This window comes from Salvelinus fontinalis, chromosome 9 (assembly GCF_029448725.1).
Source record: "Salvelinus fontinalis isolate EN_2023a chromosome 9, ASM2944872v1, whole genome shotgun sequence".
NCBI classification, from domain to species: domain Eukaryota; kingdom Metazoa; phylum Chordata; class Actinopteri; order Salmoniformes; family Salmonidae; genus Salvelinus; species Salvelinus fontinalis.
Window position 1 is genome coordinate 40999769 of NC_074673.1, and position 15992 is coordinate 41015760.

Consider the following 15992-nt stretch of genomic DNA (forward strand, 5'->3'; position numbering starts at 1 on the left):
TTCCACACTGAGGTTGGAATAATATTATAAAAATTATGATAATGAAATTTTGTTGTAAGAGCTGTTTGAAAAGACCTCCTGAAATTTCTGCCTGTTTTGGTGGGATGGAGTTTGGCCAGGCGCAAAATTAGTTAATAGATCAATTAGAGAGTTCTAAAGCTAGTTTTCAGTTGTCCCCTCCCACAGACCATTCCCAGACAGTCCTAGCAAAATTGCTTGCTTAAGAAATTGCTCTTTGCTAAGAAGCTATTTTTGTTTCTTTTTGACCATTTTAATTGAAAACAATCACAGTAAGATACTCAGAAATGATTTTATATTGAGATAAAAACAGCTGTATTGGACCTTTTTTAACTGTAGCATTTAAAGATTGCGGAAGTAATCCGTCTGGCTCGAGACACTACCTACATATTGAGCAGCAATATCAAGCAAAACCAATCAGGTTACTAGTGTTTTTAAATTTTAACATTAAACAGGGGTTTTGTCTTGAATAACATATTTGGAATAATTTGTATAATCTACTATCCATTCGACTGTAACCAAGTTTCGTAAGACATAGCCATATCTATGAACAAAAGCCATTTAATGAGCCTTTTAATTAAACCAAGCTTTTTTATCAATTTGGCCAAAGTCACAAAGTAACACATTGAATGGTGACGCATTTATAAATGCAAATGTCATAGGAAAGAAGCCTATGGTGATAGCATCGTTCCACAAGATGGGAGTATGGTACCACAAGTCTCCTCAAGGCTATTCCTCCTCTAGTAGGCTATAGTCAGATGCACTATTATTTTTTTCACTTGTTTATGTAGCTAGCCATTCTATTTAGAAAGCTCTGGTTTTTGCTCTAGTGACATGTCCGCAGGTCATATGAGACAGCAGATAATTAGAATGAGATATCTCCTTTTTTCCCAAGATGAAATCAATCAAACTATCTAGCTTCTCAGCTGTGCTGCTGGTAGGTTTTGTATTATAGCCCCAGTACATCGTTTTGTCAATACACTTGTCAATGGTGATGATGGATTTTCACATTTCAGTGTGGGTCAGTGGCCTGCAGTGAGATGGGCTCGGTTGGGGGCCCTTCAACCAGGATCAATAGAGAGAGAGGGTTATTTGAGGCAGTATCTGATACCCTTATTATTCCACTGGTTCCAGAATAGTTTTTAGCAGACAAGCGGTCAGTCTGTGTGGCACAGGTCCCAACGCCACAGACCAGAGCTCTCTGTTGCCTGGGCCAAATATATTCAGAGACCTGATCACTGCCTCTTGGAGGATAAAAATGCTCTCTCTTTCCACTTAGAACTCCAGAACTCTCCGCACTGTTTGCCTCTGCTCATCTGCTTTAGTTTGTTTACAGGACTTTCTGTCCTCCTCCTTGGGTATTTACAACTGAGCTTATGTTGTGTAATATGTACCTGTATTAACAAGTTGATTACATCTGTTACAGGTGTCTGAGGATAATCTTGTGTCATTTATCATAGGCTACAGTAGCCATACTGACTCAAGAGAACGTGTTTTCATTATTTCTCTGCAAAGGCATTCTAAAGAATTACAATTTGTAAAAAGCCTTTGTAGTTATGAATCATTGCTAAAGGCTACAGTTGGCCTAATGTGATGTGGTTGAAAGGCCTCCACTAATAGGCCACTCTGCCTCAACCCATAGAAATATGTGAGTAATATGTGAGTATTATCCCCATTGTTTCTTGCTTTCCTCAGCCTACCTAATTATAGACAGTGACACGCTGGCTGTTGCATTGCATAATAGTCTTCCTCTCTTGACTTCAGAACAGACATTTTTTTCCCTGTATAGGCCCTCAGCCCTTCCTCTCGCGCACTGGGAGAGAACATCGGCCGCAGAGGACGCGAGTAAGCTGGAATGCTTTGACGTCAGTAGCAGGCCAGCTCTCAGAGCCGATCAGACAGTGAATGAATGGGCGAATACTGCAGAGAGGCGCACTCGCAGCATCGACCATCCATCCCTGTTGCCTCGTCCTTTCGGAGAAATCGGGGCATACACACGCAACTGGCACAGTGAACACAACAGGACGTCGGGAAAATATTGGAAACCAATAGCTTTACGATTCTAACTCATCAAGTAGTATTGGAATAGCAAGAAGTGCCAAGCTGTTTACAGAGGCAGGTCGCTCCACAAGCCTCAAGGATAACGCATTTTCCTCTCAATGGTAAGTTATTTTTGTAACCTTTTAAGGTAGCAATATTCTCAATCTTTTAGCAATTTTAGAATCATCATCTTTGGTTAGAATGTTATTGTCAGACCGCGGATGTTTACGACATGTCTATTTTTGTGCATTTCATCAGATGCGTAGTAGATGCGTATTTTGCGAACTCAGGACTGCAGTTGCGGAGTGGAAGTTTACCAGTCGAAAGCAAGTGTTTACGCTGGGCTGTTGTGCTGCTTATATTAATCTACGTGGGGACAATGGGACAATTGTTATTTGCATTTTGATATCTAGCCATATGCGCTCACAGCTTTCACAGAAAATTACACTGACTGACTGATGATCGATCCATCCGCTCTAATACCCAGATTCCTATTCAAGTTTAGCTGAAACTTTGAATGCTTTAATGCATGTAAAGAGCTGTTGATGTTCATGATCCCATAATGAAAGATGATGATGATTGTAGTACAGGGGATGATGAGTAAAATTATTGTTAATGCGTTCTGTGTGTGTTGTCCTTTGTTAGGGGGGTAGCAAGTCCGGTGGCATCTCACAGTGCATTGTGTGAACACTGATAACTCTGTAGCCTATTGGTCGTTACTGTAACAAGAGAGCTGGATCCTGGCCTGCACCTTGTCTTTTTATTGCCTTGGCTTCTCCAGGGAAACCATGGAGCATGGGTCAACTCTGAGTCATCACAGGACCACCAACCAGAGAGGGAGAGGGTGGACAGGAATACAGATGGGGTGATTGAATAGCAGAGGAAAGTTAACTCGAACCTATAGAGTTGATAATTGAGGGAACACGCATGTGTTTGTGTGTATACAGTCAGAGTGCATGTGTGTGTGAGGGCTTATTGGCATGTGTACAAGTTACTGCTTCTTGTCCTCAGTTTATTTTTAAAACATTTCCGGGACGAGACAGATTGTCCTCTGCCTGCGCTGTGTCCCCTGGGTCATGGGGAGAGCCTGGGGGAGAGAGAGGGGACAGGAAAGAAGGGAGAGCAGCCAGGTCACACAGGCCCTGCAGCAGCCAGTCTCAGCACACAGCCTCTGTTAGTGCTTCGATCTGCTGCATAAGGGAACAGAGCGTGTGCTGCTCAACACATCAACTAACTATGTGTCTCGGTAGGCCTTGATAGCCACGCTGTCCTCAACTCCGCTCTCTCATTACCACTGATAGGTGAAAGGACTGGATAGGTGTCCACCATATTGATTTGACTGTCCGTGACCAAACTTTGGGCCCTAGTCATGCGGGAAGGAAGATAAGGATAGACAGATATAAGGATATTTAAGACAAGAGGTCGACCGATTATTGGAGGACCAAAAAAAGCCTATACCGATTAATTGGCCGATTATTTTTTTTACATTTTATTTATTTATTTATTTGTAATAATGACAATTACAACAATAATGAATGAACACTTTTATTTTAACTTAGTATAATACATCAATCAAATAAATTTAGCCTCAAACAAATAATGAAACATGTTCAATTTGGTTTAAATAATGCAAAAGCAAAGTGTTGGAGAAGAAAGTAAAAGTGCAGTATGTGCCATATAAAAAAGCTAACGTTTAAGTTCCTTGCTCAGAACATGAGAACATATGAAAGCTGGTGGTTCCCTTTAACATGAGTCTTCAATATTCCCAGGTAAGAAGTTTTAGGTTGTAGTTATTATAGGAATTATAGGACTATTTCTCTCTATACCATTTGTATTTCATTAACCTTTGACTATTGGATGTTCTTATAGGCACTTTAGTATTGCCAGTGTAACAGTATAGCTTCCGTCCCTCTCCTCGCTCCTACCTGGGCTCGAACCAGGAACACATAGACAACAGCCACCCTCGAAGCATCGTTACCCATCGCTCCACAAAAGCAGAGCAAGGGGAACAACTACTCCAAGTCTCAGAGCGAGTGATGTCACTTTTTTTGAAACGCTATTAACGCGCACCCCGCTAACTAGCAAGCCATTTCACATCAGTTACACCAGCCTAATCTCGGGAGTTGATAGGCTTGAAGTCATAAACACCAGCCCAATCTCGGGAGTTGATAGAGCTGCTGGCAAAACGCACAAAAGTGCTGTTTGAATGAATGCATACGAGCCTGCTGCTGCCTACCATTGCTCAGTCAGACTGCTCTATCAAATATCAAATCATAGACTTAATTCTAACATAATAACACACAGAAATACGAGCCTTTGGTCATTAATATGGTCGAATCCGGAAACTATCATTTAGAAAACAAAACGTTTATTCTTTCAGTGAAATACGGAACCGTTCCGTATTTTATCTAACGGGTGGCATCCATAAGTCTAAATATTCCTGTTACATTGCACAACCTTCAATGTTATGTCATAATTACGTAAAATTCAGGCAAATTAGTTCGCAACGAGCCAGGCGGGCCAAACTTTTGCATATACCCTGACTCTGCGTGCAATGAACGCAAGAGAAGTGACACAATTTCACCTGGTTAATATTGCCTGCTAACCTGGATTTCTTTAAGCTAAATATGCAGGTTTAAAAATATATACTTCTGTGTATTGATTTAAAGAAAGGCATTGATGTTTATGGTTAGGTACAGTTGTGCAACGATTGTGCTTTTTTCGCAAATGCGCTTTTGTTAAATCATCCCCCGTTTGGCGAAGTTGGCTGTCTTTGTTAGGAAGAAATAGTCTTCACACAGTTCGCAACGAGCCAGGCGGCCCAAACTGCTGCATATACCCTCACTCTGTTGCAAGATAAGTGACACAATTTCCCTAGTTATTTTTTTTTTATGTTAGCAGGCAATATTAACTAAATATGCAGGTTTAAAAATATATACTTGTGTATTGATTTTAAGAAAGGCATTGATGTTTATGGTTAGGTACACGTTGGAGCAACGACAGTCCTTTTTCGCGTATGCGCACCACATCGATTATATGCAACGCAGGACACGCTAGATAAACTAGTAATATCATCAACCATGTGTAGTTAACTAGTGATTATGATTGATTGATTGATTGTTTTTTATAAGATAAGTTTAATGCTAGCTAGCAACTTACCTTGGCTTCTTACTGCATTCGCGTAACAGGCAGGCTCCTCGTGGAGTGCAATGTAAGGCAGGTGGTTAGAGCGTTGGACTAGCTAACCGTAAGGTTGCAAGATTGAATCCCTGAGCTGACAAGGTAAAAATCTGTCGTTCTGCCCCTGAACAAGGCAGTTAACCCACCGTTCCTAGGCCGTCATTGAAAATAAGAATGTGTTCTTAACTGACTTGCCTGGTTAAATAAAGGTGTAAAAAAAAAATGGCCAAATCAGTGTCCAAAAATACCGATTTCCGATTGTTATGAAAACTTGAAATCGGCCCTAATTAATCGGCCATTCCGATTAATCGGCCGACCTCTATTTAAGACACAACCCACTCAACACTGTACTTCCCCTCCCAATTGTATTTAGATTAATATTAAAATGCTGTTCCATACAAAGGGAGAGACAGAGATAATGGAGGAGTTAAATATGTGATGAGTTTAAATGCTGGGAATGAGTGTGGAATTGAATCTACTTTGTTGTAATGAGTGAATTGAGAATTCAGAAGAGAGAGTGCTCTCTCAAGTCTCTGCTCCCCTATTCCCATGTGGACCTCACCATGTTGAATATTGCATGATGGGAACAAGTGAGATGAGATCATACCTAAGGAAACCCCACTCTGTTCCTCCATCACCCCTCCCTCCATTTTCCCCTTCACTATCCTGACTCCATTTCCTCCTCCCTCCCTTTTCCCCTCTCCATCCCTATCCTCTCACTCTCTACTCTACCCTCTGATAAGAAACTGAATGAGTCATCCCCTTGCACCTCTCTTGTTATGCTTCTCTCACACCATAATCCTACCCAGCTGTACCCTGTGTGTGTGTGTGTGTGTGGGTGTGTGTGTGGCAGTGCATGGGTCCATATTCACCCTTGTCCTTGTGTTAAAGATGCACTCTCAAACTTTTGTATAATTTCAGCCAGTAGTTTTGAAAGTGGTGCCCTTGAGCCAAAATGGATCCCCTTTTTTTGTGTACTGTGTCACCCAATTGTGTACTACATCGTCCGTTTTATTTTGCAATTCGTGTGATATGTTACAAACTCAATTTGTGCAATATGTTACACATTTCTTGTGCTTAAGATCCCTGCGTGCATCTTTAAGTGTGGCCCTTCTATTGTTGTTTGTCTGGAATGTTCACTTAGGTAGAATGTGTTCTCTGCCTTTTCTGCTCAGCTAGCACCAGCACAATATATATTTTAACCAATTGGCTCAAGATGTGAGATCCTTTTTGTTTGCAAAGAAATATGCTGAGTGTACTAAAATCATGATGCCTTGGCATTGTTTATTTGTGTATGTGTGTACGTGCACCTGTAGGCGTGTGGGTGTGTGCGTGAGAGTGTATGTATGTATGTGTTAGTTTGTCGGTGTGTGTGTCTGTGTGTTTTTATAACTGTAAAAGTAATCTCCCCAGCGGAAGCCTTTTCCCGGTGTGAACACTATCAGAAGGAAACAGTGTTGTTCCCTCCCTGCTCCCTGTAGGAAGCAGCAGTCTGTTTAAGACCTGTTCTGCTTTGGTAACTGACAAGAGAGGCAGTGAAAGCCACAGTGAATAGGAGGATGGCCTTATCCTTAACTCTCTCATTCTCTGTTCTCTCCTGTTCACTTTCTCTCTCATCTCTCCCTCCTGTCTCTTTCTCTCTCTCACTCCCCCTCTCTTTTACAGTCTACCACAGCACAGCTTGTCCACTGAGTGTTGTTTAGCATAACTGCTGCTGCATCTCTCAGATGGTAACATAAAAGCTCTATCCCAAGGACAGATCCTGAGGCAAGTCACACACATTGTGTTTGTGTGGCTGTGTTCATTTGAATGCACAAGTGAGTTTGCCTTTCTGTGTACAGTGATGTGTTTGAATACCCACACTAGCTTACTTAATGAGTATATACTACATACTATATACTATTAGTTCATTTTAGTATACTGTAAACAAACAGTATCCTTTTAGTTGAGAAGACTAGCGCTTTGCCTGTCTACCAGAAGTTGATGCTGTTGCTGTGCAACCTCTTGCTAGCTTGTTAGCATAACCAATTACTAGCTAGACATCATACCACTTCGGGTGTGTTCGTAAAATCAATCTGGAGTGCCAGAGTGCACTCTGAGTGTTCGTAAATTCAGAGCGTTGTCAGATTGTGCGTTCGTAAATTCAGAGCGTTTTGCTCTCGGAGCGTTCAGAGCCCACTCCTGCCGCTCTGGCCGAGGAGTAGGGTTGATCTGAGCGTTCTGACCTCACAACAGCAGTCAAGCACCCAAGCTAACTGGCTAACGTTGTCTAGCTTGCTAGCTACTTCCAGCCACAACTGAGAGAACACCTTACTCTGCGGGCTCTCCTTCACTGCAGCCAACGTGAGTAAAACATTCAAACATTGTTAACCCTCGCAAGGCTGCCGGCCCAGAGGGCATCCCCAGCCGTGTCCTCAGAGCATGCGCAGACCAGCTGGCTGGTGTGTTTACGGACATATTCAATCAATCCTTATCCCATTCTGCTGTTCCCACATGCTTCAAGAGGGCCACCATTGTTCCTGTTCCCAAGAAAGCGAAGGTAACTGTGCTAAATGACTATCGTTCCGTAGCACTCACTTCCGTCATCATGAAGTGCTTTGAGAGACTAGTCAATGACCATATCACCTCCACCCTACCTGACACCCTAGACCCACTCCAATTTGCTTACAGCCCCAATAGGTCCACAGACGACGCAATCGCAATCACACTGCACACTGCCCTAACCCATCTGGACAAGAGTAATACCTATGTAAGAATGCTGTTCATCGACTACAGCTCAGCATTTAACACCATAGTACCCTCCAAACTCGTCATTAAGCTTGACCCCGCCCTGTGCAACTGGGTCCTGGGCTTCCTGACAGGCCGCCCCCAGGTGGTGAGGGTAGGAAACAACATCTCCACCCCGCTGATCCTCAACACTGGGGCCCCACAAGGGTATGTTCTCAACCCTCTCCTGTACTCCCTGTTCACCCATGACTGCGTGGCCATGCACGCCTCCAACTCAATCATCAAGTTTGCAGACGACACTACAGTTGTAGGCTTGATTACCAACAACGACGAGACGGCCTACAGGGAGGAGGTGAGGGCCCTCGGAGTGTGGTGTCAGGAAAATAACCTCACACTCAATGTCAACAAAACAAAGGAGATGATCGTGGACTTCAGGAAACAGCAGAGGGAGCAGCCCCCTATCCACATCGACGGGACAGTAGTGGAGAAGGTGGAAAGTTTTAAGTTCCTCGGCGTACACATCACGGACAAACTGAAATGGTCCATCCACACAGACAGTGTGGTGAAGAAGGCGCAGCAGCGCCTCTTCAACCTCAGCAGGCTGAAGAAATTCGGCTTGTCACCAAAAACACTCAAACTTTTACAGATGCACAATCGAGAGCATCCTGTCGGGCTGTATCACCGCCTGGTACGGCAACTGCTCCGCCCACAACCGTAAGGCTCTCCAGAGGGTAGTGAGGTCTGCACAACGCATCACCGGGGACAAACTACCTTCCCTCTAGGACACCTACACAACCAGATGTCACAGGAAGGCCAAAAAGATCATCAAGGACAACAACCACCCGAGCCATTGCCTGTTCACCCTGCTATCATCCAGAAGGCGAGGTCAGTACAAGTGCATCAAAGCGGGGACAGAGAGAAGCTGTTTTTCAGTCTATCTCAAGACCATCAGACTGTTAAACAGCCATCACTAAGATTGAGTGGCTGCTGCCAACATACTGACTCATCTCTAACCACTTTAATAATGGAAAAATGTATGTAATAAATGTATCACTAGTCACTTTAAACAATGCCACTTTATATAACGTTTACATACCCTACATTACTCATCTCATATGTATATACTGTACTCTATACCATCTACTGCATCTTGCCTATGCTGTTCGGCCATTGCTCATTCATATATTTTTATGTACATATTCTTATTCATTCCTTTTGTAACGGCTTTCCTCCTCCTCTTCATCAGAAGAGGAGGAGCAGGGATCGAACCAAAATGCAGCTGAGTTTGTAGACATTATTTATTAACGAAAAACACGAACTCGACTAATACACTAACAAAACAAATAAACGGTGTAGACAGATCTGAACGACGGACTCACATAAAACACGAGAACGCACGAACAGGGAAAAAAGCCTACACATAAATGACACTGAACAAACAAACCGAAACCAGTCCCGTGTGGCGTAACGCCATACACAAACACAGGAGACAATCACCCACAACGAACACTGTGAAAACACCTACCTAAATATGACTCTTAATTAGAGGAACGCCAAACACCTGCCTCTAATTAAGAGCCATACCAGGCAACCCATAAACCAACATAGAAACAGAAAACATAGAATGCCCACCCAACCTCACGTCCTGACCAACTAACACATATAACAAACTAACAGAAATAGGTCAGGAACGTGACACCTTTACACTTGTGTGTGTATAAGGTAGTTGTTGTGGAATTGTTAGATTACTTGTTAGATATTACTGCATGGTCGAAACTAGAAGCACAAGCATTTCGCTACACTTGCATTAACATATGCTAACCATGTGTATGTGACAAGAAACATTTGATTTGATTTGAATTATTCTGTGCTCTGGCACACTCAGACGAGAGTGCTCTGAAATCAGAGTAGATAGCCAGAACAAATTAACACTGTCCATTGAGAACGCACAACGACTAGACCACTTAGCTAAGCGTGACATGGATAATCAAGTCAATCAACGTTTGATTGTCAATCAACGTCAATCAAGGTAGTTAGCATATAGTTAATATACTGGAAGGTCTGATGTATTAGTAGCCAACTAACATTACTTTAAGTAGCTAGCTAACACCGGTACATACTGCTGTAATGATATGCTATGCGGTTCGTAAGGATAGCGTAGCTAACAAATTGTCAGCCAACATAACGTGTAACTTATTTGAAAAGGCATTACGTCGCTCAACGTTGTCTTAACACTGATCATAATTCGTTAAAGCAATGAATTTGTATATGCTCTCGTCGGACTTCGGCTGCATATTTTCTGCCATTTTCTTAAAATCTGAAAACGTTGTGAAGCTACGCTCATTTTCTGAATAATTGCATTATGGGGCCTAAAAGCAGAGAAATAGTGTCCACTGCTTGTATACTTCGTATTTTAGTGAATTTAGTACGACATCCGGGAACTTTTGGCATACTAACTATATCCATACTATGACCAATAACCATACTACATACTCAATTTACTTCATAAATAGTGCGGTTAGTATGAGTATTCGAACACAGCTCTAGTGTATGTATACACAGTTCAGCTAACAATGATTGATTCTAGGCTTGGCTGATACCTCAGTATATGGTATAAACGGTATATTTTGAGTTACTAACGGTATGATTTTCAAAACCATAAAAAAACACATTTACATTTGTAAAATTTGGGGGCACCCGGGGGGGGGGGGGGGGGGGGTGGGGGGGGGCATGCCACGCCACTCCTTCTAACTATGTTAAGTATATAACTATAATAAATCTAAGAGGTGTCAAATACATGATATGCTGCTCAGGCCTCCAGCTATGCATTTGCTAACTTGATATGTGGCTAGATGTCAAGATCAAGCTTCTTGGTTACAGTAGAGACATTAAATCCCCTCCTGGATCAAGTTCCCTATTGCTTAAATTGTTTTGTGCATTAAAAACAAAAGCTTTATTTGTATAGTTTTTTGGTTCAGGGACACTGCTCTTTTATAATTTTTGGTGGCACAGCACGCACCCCCACAGCTCCCGCTAGGGGTGCGCGCCGCGCCACTGCTTATAAGTGAAGTATAACTATGAGAGAGCTAATCATTTTTAGGTTTTTAAAATAGCGCCCTTTGCGTGCACTTCTGGTAATAATACCCCCTAACCCTAATGGAGTCCCACAATGCTTCAGGTAGGTTAGCTATAAGTTCAGTTGTCCAGCTTTGCAGTGGCAACAAAAATACAGTGTAAATATGAAGATCCACTGTCACGTTTCTTTAGCATTATACACAAGTTATGTTATAAGACTGTTTCTTGTTGGCTAAAGGTCTGGGTGTCTGCTATGCTGCAGAGAGAGAGAGAGTCCTGAGACTTGGCCATCAGACGCCCATCATACTGTGGGTAGGTCAATAATTAGCAGCATTGATTTCTGCAGACAGAGCTCTGTGTCTGTCTGCACATGTTCCTCCAAGGACTCTGCACTCAGACACATGTGAGAAGGCCTGCTCTCTCTCCAACCCTTCTGCTTCTCATTAAAGGGCGACTGCACTTCCTGATTTGGCCTCGTTTTTAGATATGGTTCATTAAGAAATGTGTGTCTTGGTCTCGGGGTCTGGTTTGTTGTGTGTGTTTGCAAGTGGGAAGAGTTTGCAAAATGATTTAGCTAATTAGCTTCAGCCGGCAGGTGTGCGACCGTGGCAAAGTTTGTTTGACTTTAGATAGCCTTTCTCCAGGGCTAGTTAGGGATCGTCAATAAAATTACACAATGTAAATGAGGCAATATTTTATGTTGTTCACCTTTTAGTTCTCATTAAATGCGTTCAATATTTGCATATGCATTTCTCCAATTTATAGTTGGTTTGATGTTTTTAAGTCATCGAAATTTAACGCTATTGGAATTTTAACATATTGTCCCATGTATATTGTGTAATTGACCGATGGTCCCTAACTAGCCCCATAGGGATATCCAAAGTCAACCCAAATTTAAATTTACCACAGGTATCAGCACCTCGAATTGATGATTACTTGTGTGCTGCCAGCTGTGGGTGTGGGCGGGATTGAACCAAACCCAACCTTAATTTACATTGTGAGGCAGTCACGATCACAAGTCTCACAAACTCTGTTTTGGATGAGACTGACTTTGACCAAAATTATCCTATTTACACGTTTGTAGTCTAATTAATGGCACATATTAATGCCACAGACTGTTTTATAAATGAGAAGTTTAGGGGCAGTTGCTCTTTAACCATTCAGTTACACAGACAGGCACAAACTCGCGCACACACACTTGCACGAACGCGCACACACAAACGCATGCACACACACACACCCCGATACACACACACTCACACTTGCACCCACACTGCGATACACCCACACAAACAAATTATGATATCCCATTACAGATATTGATCCATACCATTTTTGCAGGATTGCTGTTATCTGACTCCCTGCCACTAATTCCCTAAACACACTCAACATCCATAGCCTTTATCCCTTCCAACCTTGTCTGTATCTGCCACCCTCCTCCATCGAGCCCTTCCCCAACTCAATCTCTGTTTATTCTAGCTTTTCCTCTCTCCTGTCCTGGCTATTATCCTCACAGTTATGTGTATCTATGCCTAGAGCACTACAATAGTGACGCCTGTTCTGTTGTTCTTTCTGCCTCCTTTCCTGCTGCCTTCGAAAGTCCTCTGGGATTCTTGGACCGTTGCAACTTGTGAGGCACAGAAGGTTGCTTGGGTGTTTATGATGCCATTAAGGGATTTGAGATTGTTTTAATGGCATAAGGTGTCACAGAAAAAAACTTTTTAGTTGTCGTAACATGGCCTCTTCAACTGTCTGTGTTTGTCGATGAGGCTACTTCCTGCTTGATGCTTCCACTCCCTTATGTTGATAGGAACACTTCCCTAACCTGTCTGTCAGGTCACTGTGTAGGCCTACTGTACACACACGCATGTACACATATAGGTTCAATGACGGGACAGTCTGTGTGAGAAACTGGAAATGAGGATGAAGTGCAGCCAGGAAATTTTGACAAATGTTCTGAAGCTTAAATTCTCTATTGCATACATTTTGACGATGGCCAGCCACTATAACTACTAAAATTAGTTTCAAGATTGTAAAAGTAGATTCTGTTCATATTGTAATATAGTTTGCACAAATGTATAGACCTCTACAATGAATAGCTTGTTGAAAGCCGTTGCATAATGTGTGTGTGCTACCGTAGCAGTACTTTAATGGCAGTCCACACAATGAGCACTCAATCTGTACCACTGATCAGAGCACTCGCACTCGAATAAGGACCCTAGCTGCAACAGACTGCAAGGCTGAAGAAATTCCAATACATTGAGATATAAGGCTCAAAGTATATAGGTTTTAGTTTATCCCTCCTCCATCTCGTTTGATATCAAGCACAACTCTGTTTCACATCTTCTCTGTTTGTCCAGGTAATGCATCAGTAGAGAGAGCCCTCCATAGAGCTTCAAGACCCCTCCAAGGCCTCTCATCCAGACTGAGACTGCCTCCAGCACCAACACACCACTCCCCTCACCCCGTCTCTGCCCTGCCCCACCCAGACATGGCTGCCTCCAAGAGCGGCTACGAGGGCAAGATCGCCGGCCTCTATGACCTGGATCGCACGCTGGGTAAAGGCCACTTCGCTGTTGTCAAGCTGGCACGCCACGTCTTCACAGGCCAGCTGGTGGCGGTCAAGGTGATCGACAAGACCAAGCTGGACGCCATGGCGACGGGCCACCTGCTGCAAGAGGTGCGCTGTATGAAGCTGGTGCAGCATCCCAATGTGGTGCGGCTCTACGAGGTCATCGACACTGCCAACAAGCTCTACCTCATCTTGGAGCTGGGCGATGGAGGAGACATGTATGACTACATCTTGCGCCACGAGGGTGGCGTGGCTGAGGACACGGCTAAAGTTCACTTTGCCCAGATCGTCCGAGCAATCTCCTACTGCCACCGGCTCCACGTGGTGCACCGAGACCTCAAGCCAGAGAACGTGGTGTTCTTCAGGCAGCAGGGGACCGTCAAGCTGACCGACTTCGGCTTCAGCAACCTCTTCAAGCCCGGGACCATGCTGATGACCAGCTGTGGCTCGCTGGCCTACTCCGCCCCAGAAATCCTGCTGGGAGAGGAGTATGACGCTCCGGCAGTAGGTAAGACAAATGGGGGACCGGGACGGGGGCGTGTCTGGTTGGGCAGGGGGTCTGTCTGTTCATCTGGTTGTCTGTATGGCTGTTTGGCTGGCTGGCGGTTTTCTTCATCGGAAGGGTCAAGTGATGAAATGTGAAGATAAAATAAATAGAACATTGTTTGCGTGTGACTCATTTTGCAGACAAATACATGATTCACTGAGTTTTTTTTATTATATTCTGTCCGTAAGACCACATATATAGATTCAGGTCCCTCTAAGGCTAAGCCATTGAGCTACACAGAATTACCATAAATCCCCTGAGACGAAGATAAAGCTGGAGAGATGAACATGGGTGTGTCTGTGGTACTGCCTGTGGATCTATCAGTCAGGCAGGCATTCCTCTAGCTCACCCAACATACACACACAAACGTGAACAGATGGACTACTCTCTGGGCTGCATGGAATCTGGAATGGAAATGTAATTTGCGTGTGGATGGGCGGTGTTGTTGAAGCAATCCACACAGGGCTTTAATCCAGGGCAGGGACAGTGAAGCTGTGTACATGCAGGGCTTAAACCTGGAATCCTTAATGGGGAAATAGCCATGTCTGTTTGCGATATTACAACAACAAAAGTTACTGTAAACAACGAACACAGTCTCCCCCCCTCGGACATCATTGCACGCGTGATAGAAGAGCACAATATGTATCACACTTTATATTTTTTACCTCAGCTCGGCAAAAATAACAACGGTGGTGGGGCGGTCAGTGGCGCTGTTTCCCCCTACTGCCAATTCCATCTTTAAAGCCTAGAGCCAGGGGGATAGTTGTCTCTGTGTCAGGGTAGGAGGATTGTGGTTTTCCACTTACAGTTCAGCCTGTCTGCCCACTGATGTTGTTTTTAGTCTGGTTTGTTTGCCGCAGACAGACAGGGTTGTATCTGGATTTTTCTTCAATGAAATTAAATCAGTGGAGAGTAGTGCAGCGAGAGTAAATGTACAATGTCTCCAGTTCTGTAGTATTCCAGACGTAAGCATGCCCCAAATACACACTCCTGGCCTGCCCCAGATATAAACATCTGGCTGCACCTCATTCATCTGCTACAGGGAAATGGACTGTTGTTGTGAAAATGCACCATGACATCTTAACATGTGGAAAGTGTTGTGGTGTCATTAATACCCTAGCAGAACACTGAGCGATAGTAGAAGAGCGAGTGCAGAGTTATTCCTTGGGTTTTTAGCAGTGAGTAATCCAGTAACCCTATTAGACCTGTTAGGTAATAGCCACTGGCCAGGGAACACCTGACAGGATCACAGTTTAGAGAGACTCAAATCAGATTCATACCTCATGTCGGCACAACACTCTTCTAGTGCGCAGATGCATGGTCATGTACATTCCTTAATCATAACTGCTGATGGGCCATGTGAATGAATGAAGATGTGCGCTACGGAAAGTATTGAATATCCCCTATGGCTACATACTATAGAACATATAGTTGAGACTGTTCTCAAGCAGCCATGTGACCTATGCAGGGCTGGTAATACAGACTACAGTCATACTGACTGGGCTTTATGCAGTGGGGTGCTGGGAGTGTGCCAGTCCCTAACTGGGTCAGACTCCTCTGAGATCCAGCTCAGCCTGCCAGGTGCCAAAAGCTAAGTGGGCTTCCCACTGCAGAGGGACCGCAGGGGTTTAGGCATGTGCACTGAAACTAAAGACACAACCACAACACAACCACCACATTCACCAGTACCTGGCTTTAACTTCCACACCTCAAATAGAGACTATTGTAGCTGGGACACTGGTGACAATCACTGGAGCCACAGTATATTCTCTGATCACTGGAGCCACAGTATATTCTCTGATCACTGGAGCCACAGTATATTCTCTGATCACT

The 15992-nt window shown here is 43.7% G+C and overlaps 1 protein-coding gene across 1 annotated transcript in view; it reads left to right on the top strand.

The window, feature by feature from the left end:
- Positions 1-1761: 1761 nt before the first annotated feature.
- The window catches only part of snrkb (SNF related kinase b), a 39335-nt gene continuing 25104 nt past the window's right edge, over positions 1762-15992 (top strand). The window contains exons 1-2 of the mRNA XM_055934432.1: positions 1762-2180; positions 13401-14120. Of these exons, the coding sequence (XP_055790407.1) occupies positions 13532-14120 (589 nt within the window). The 5' untranslated portion in view covers positions 1762-2180; positions 13401-13531. The remainder of the gene's footprint in view (positions 2181-13400; positions 14121-15992) is intronic.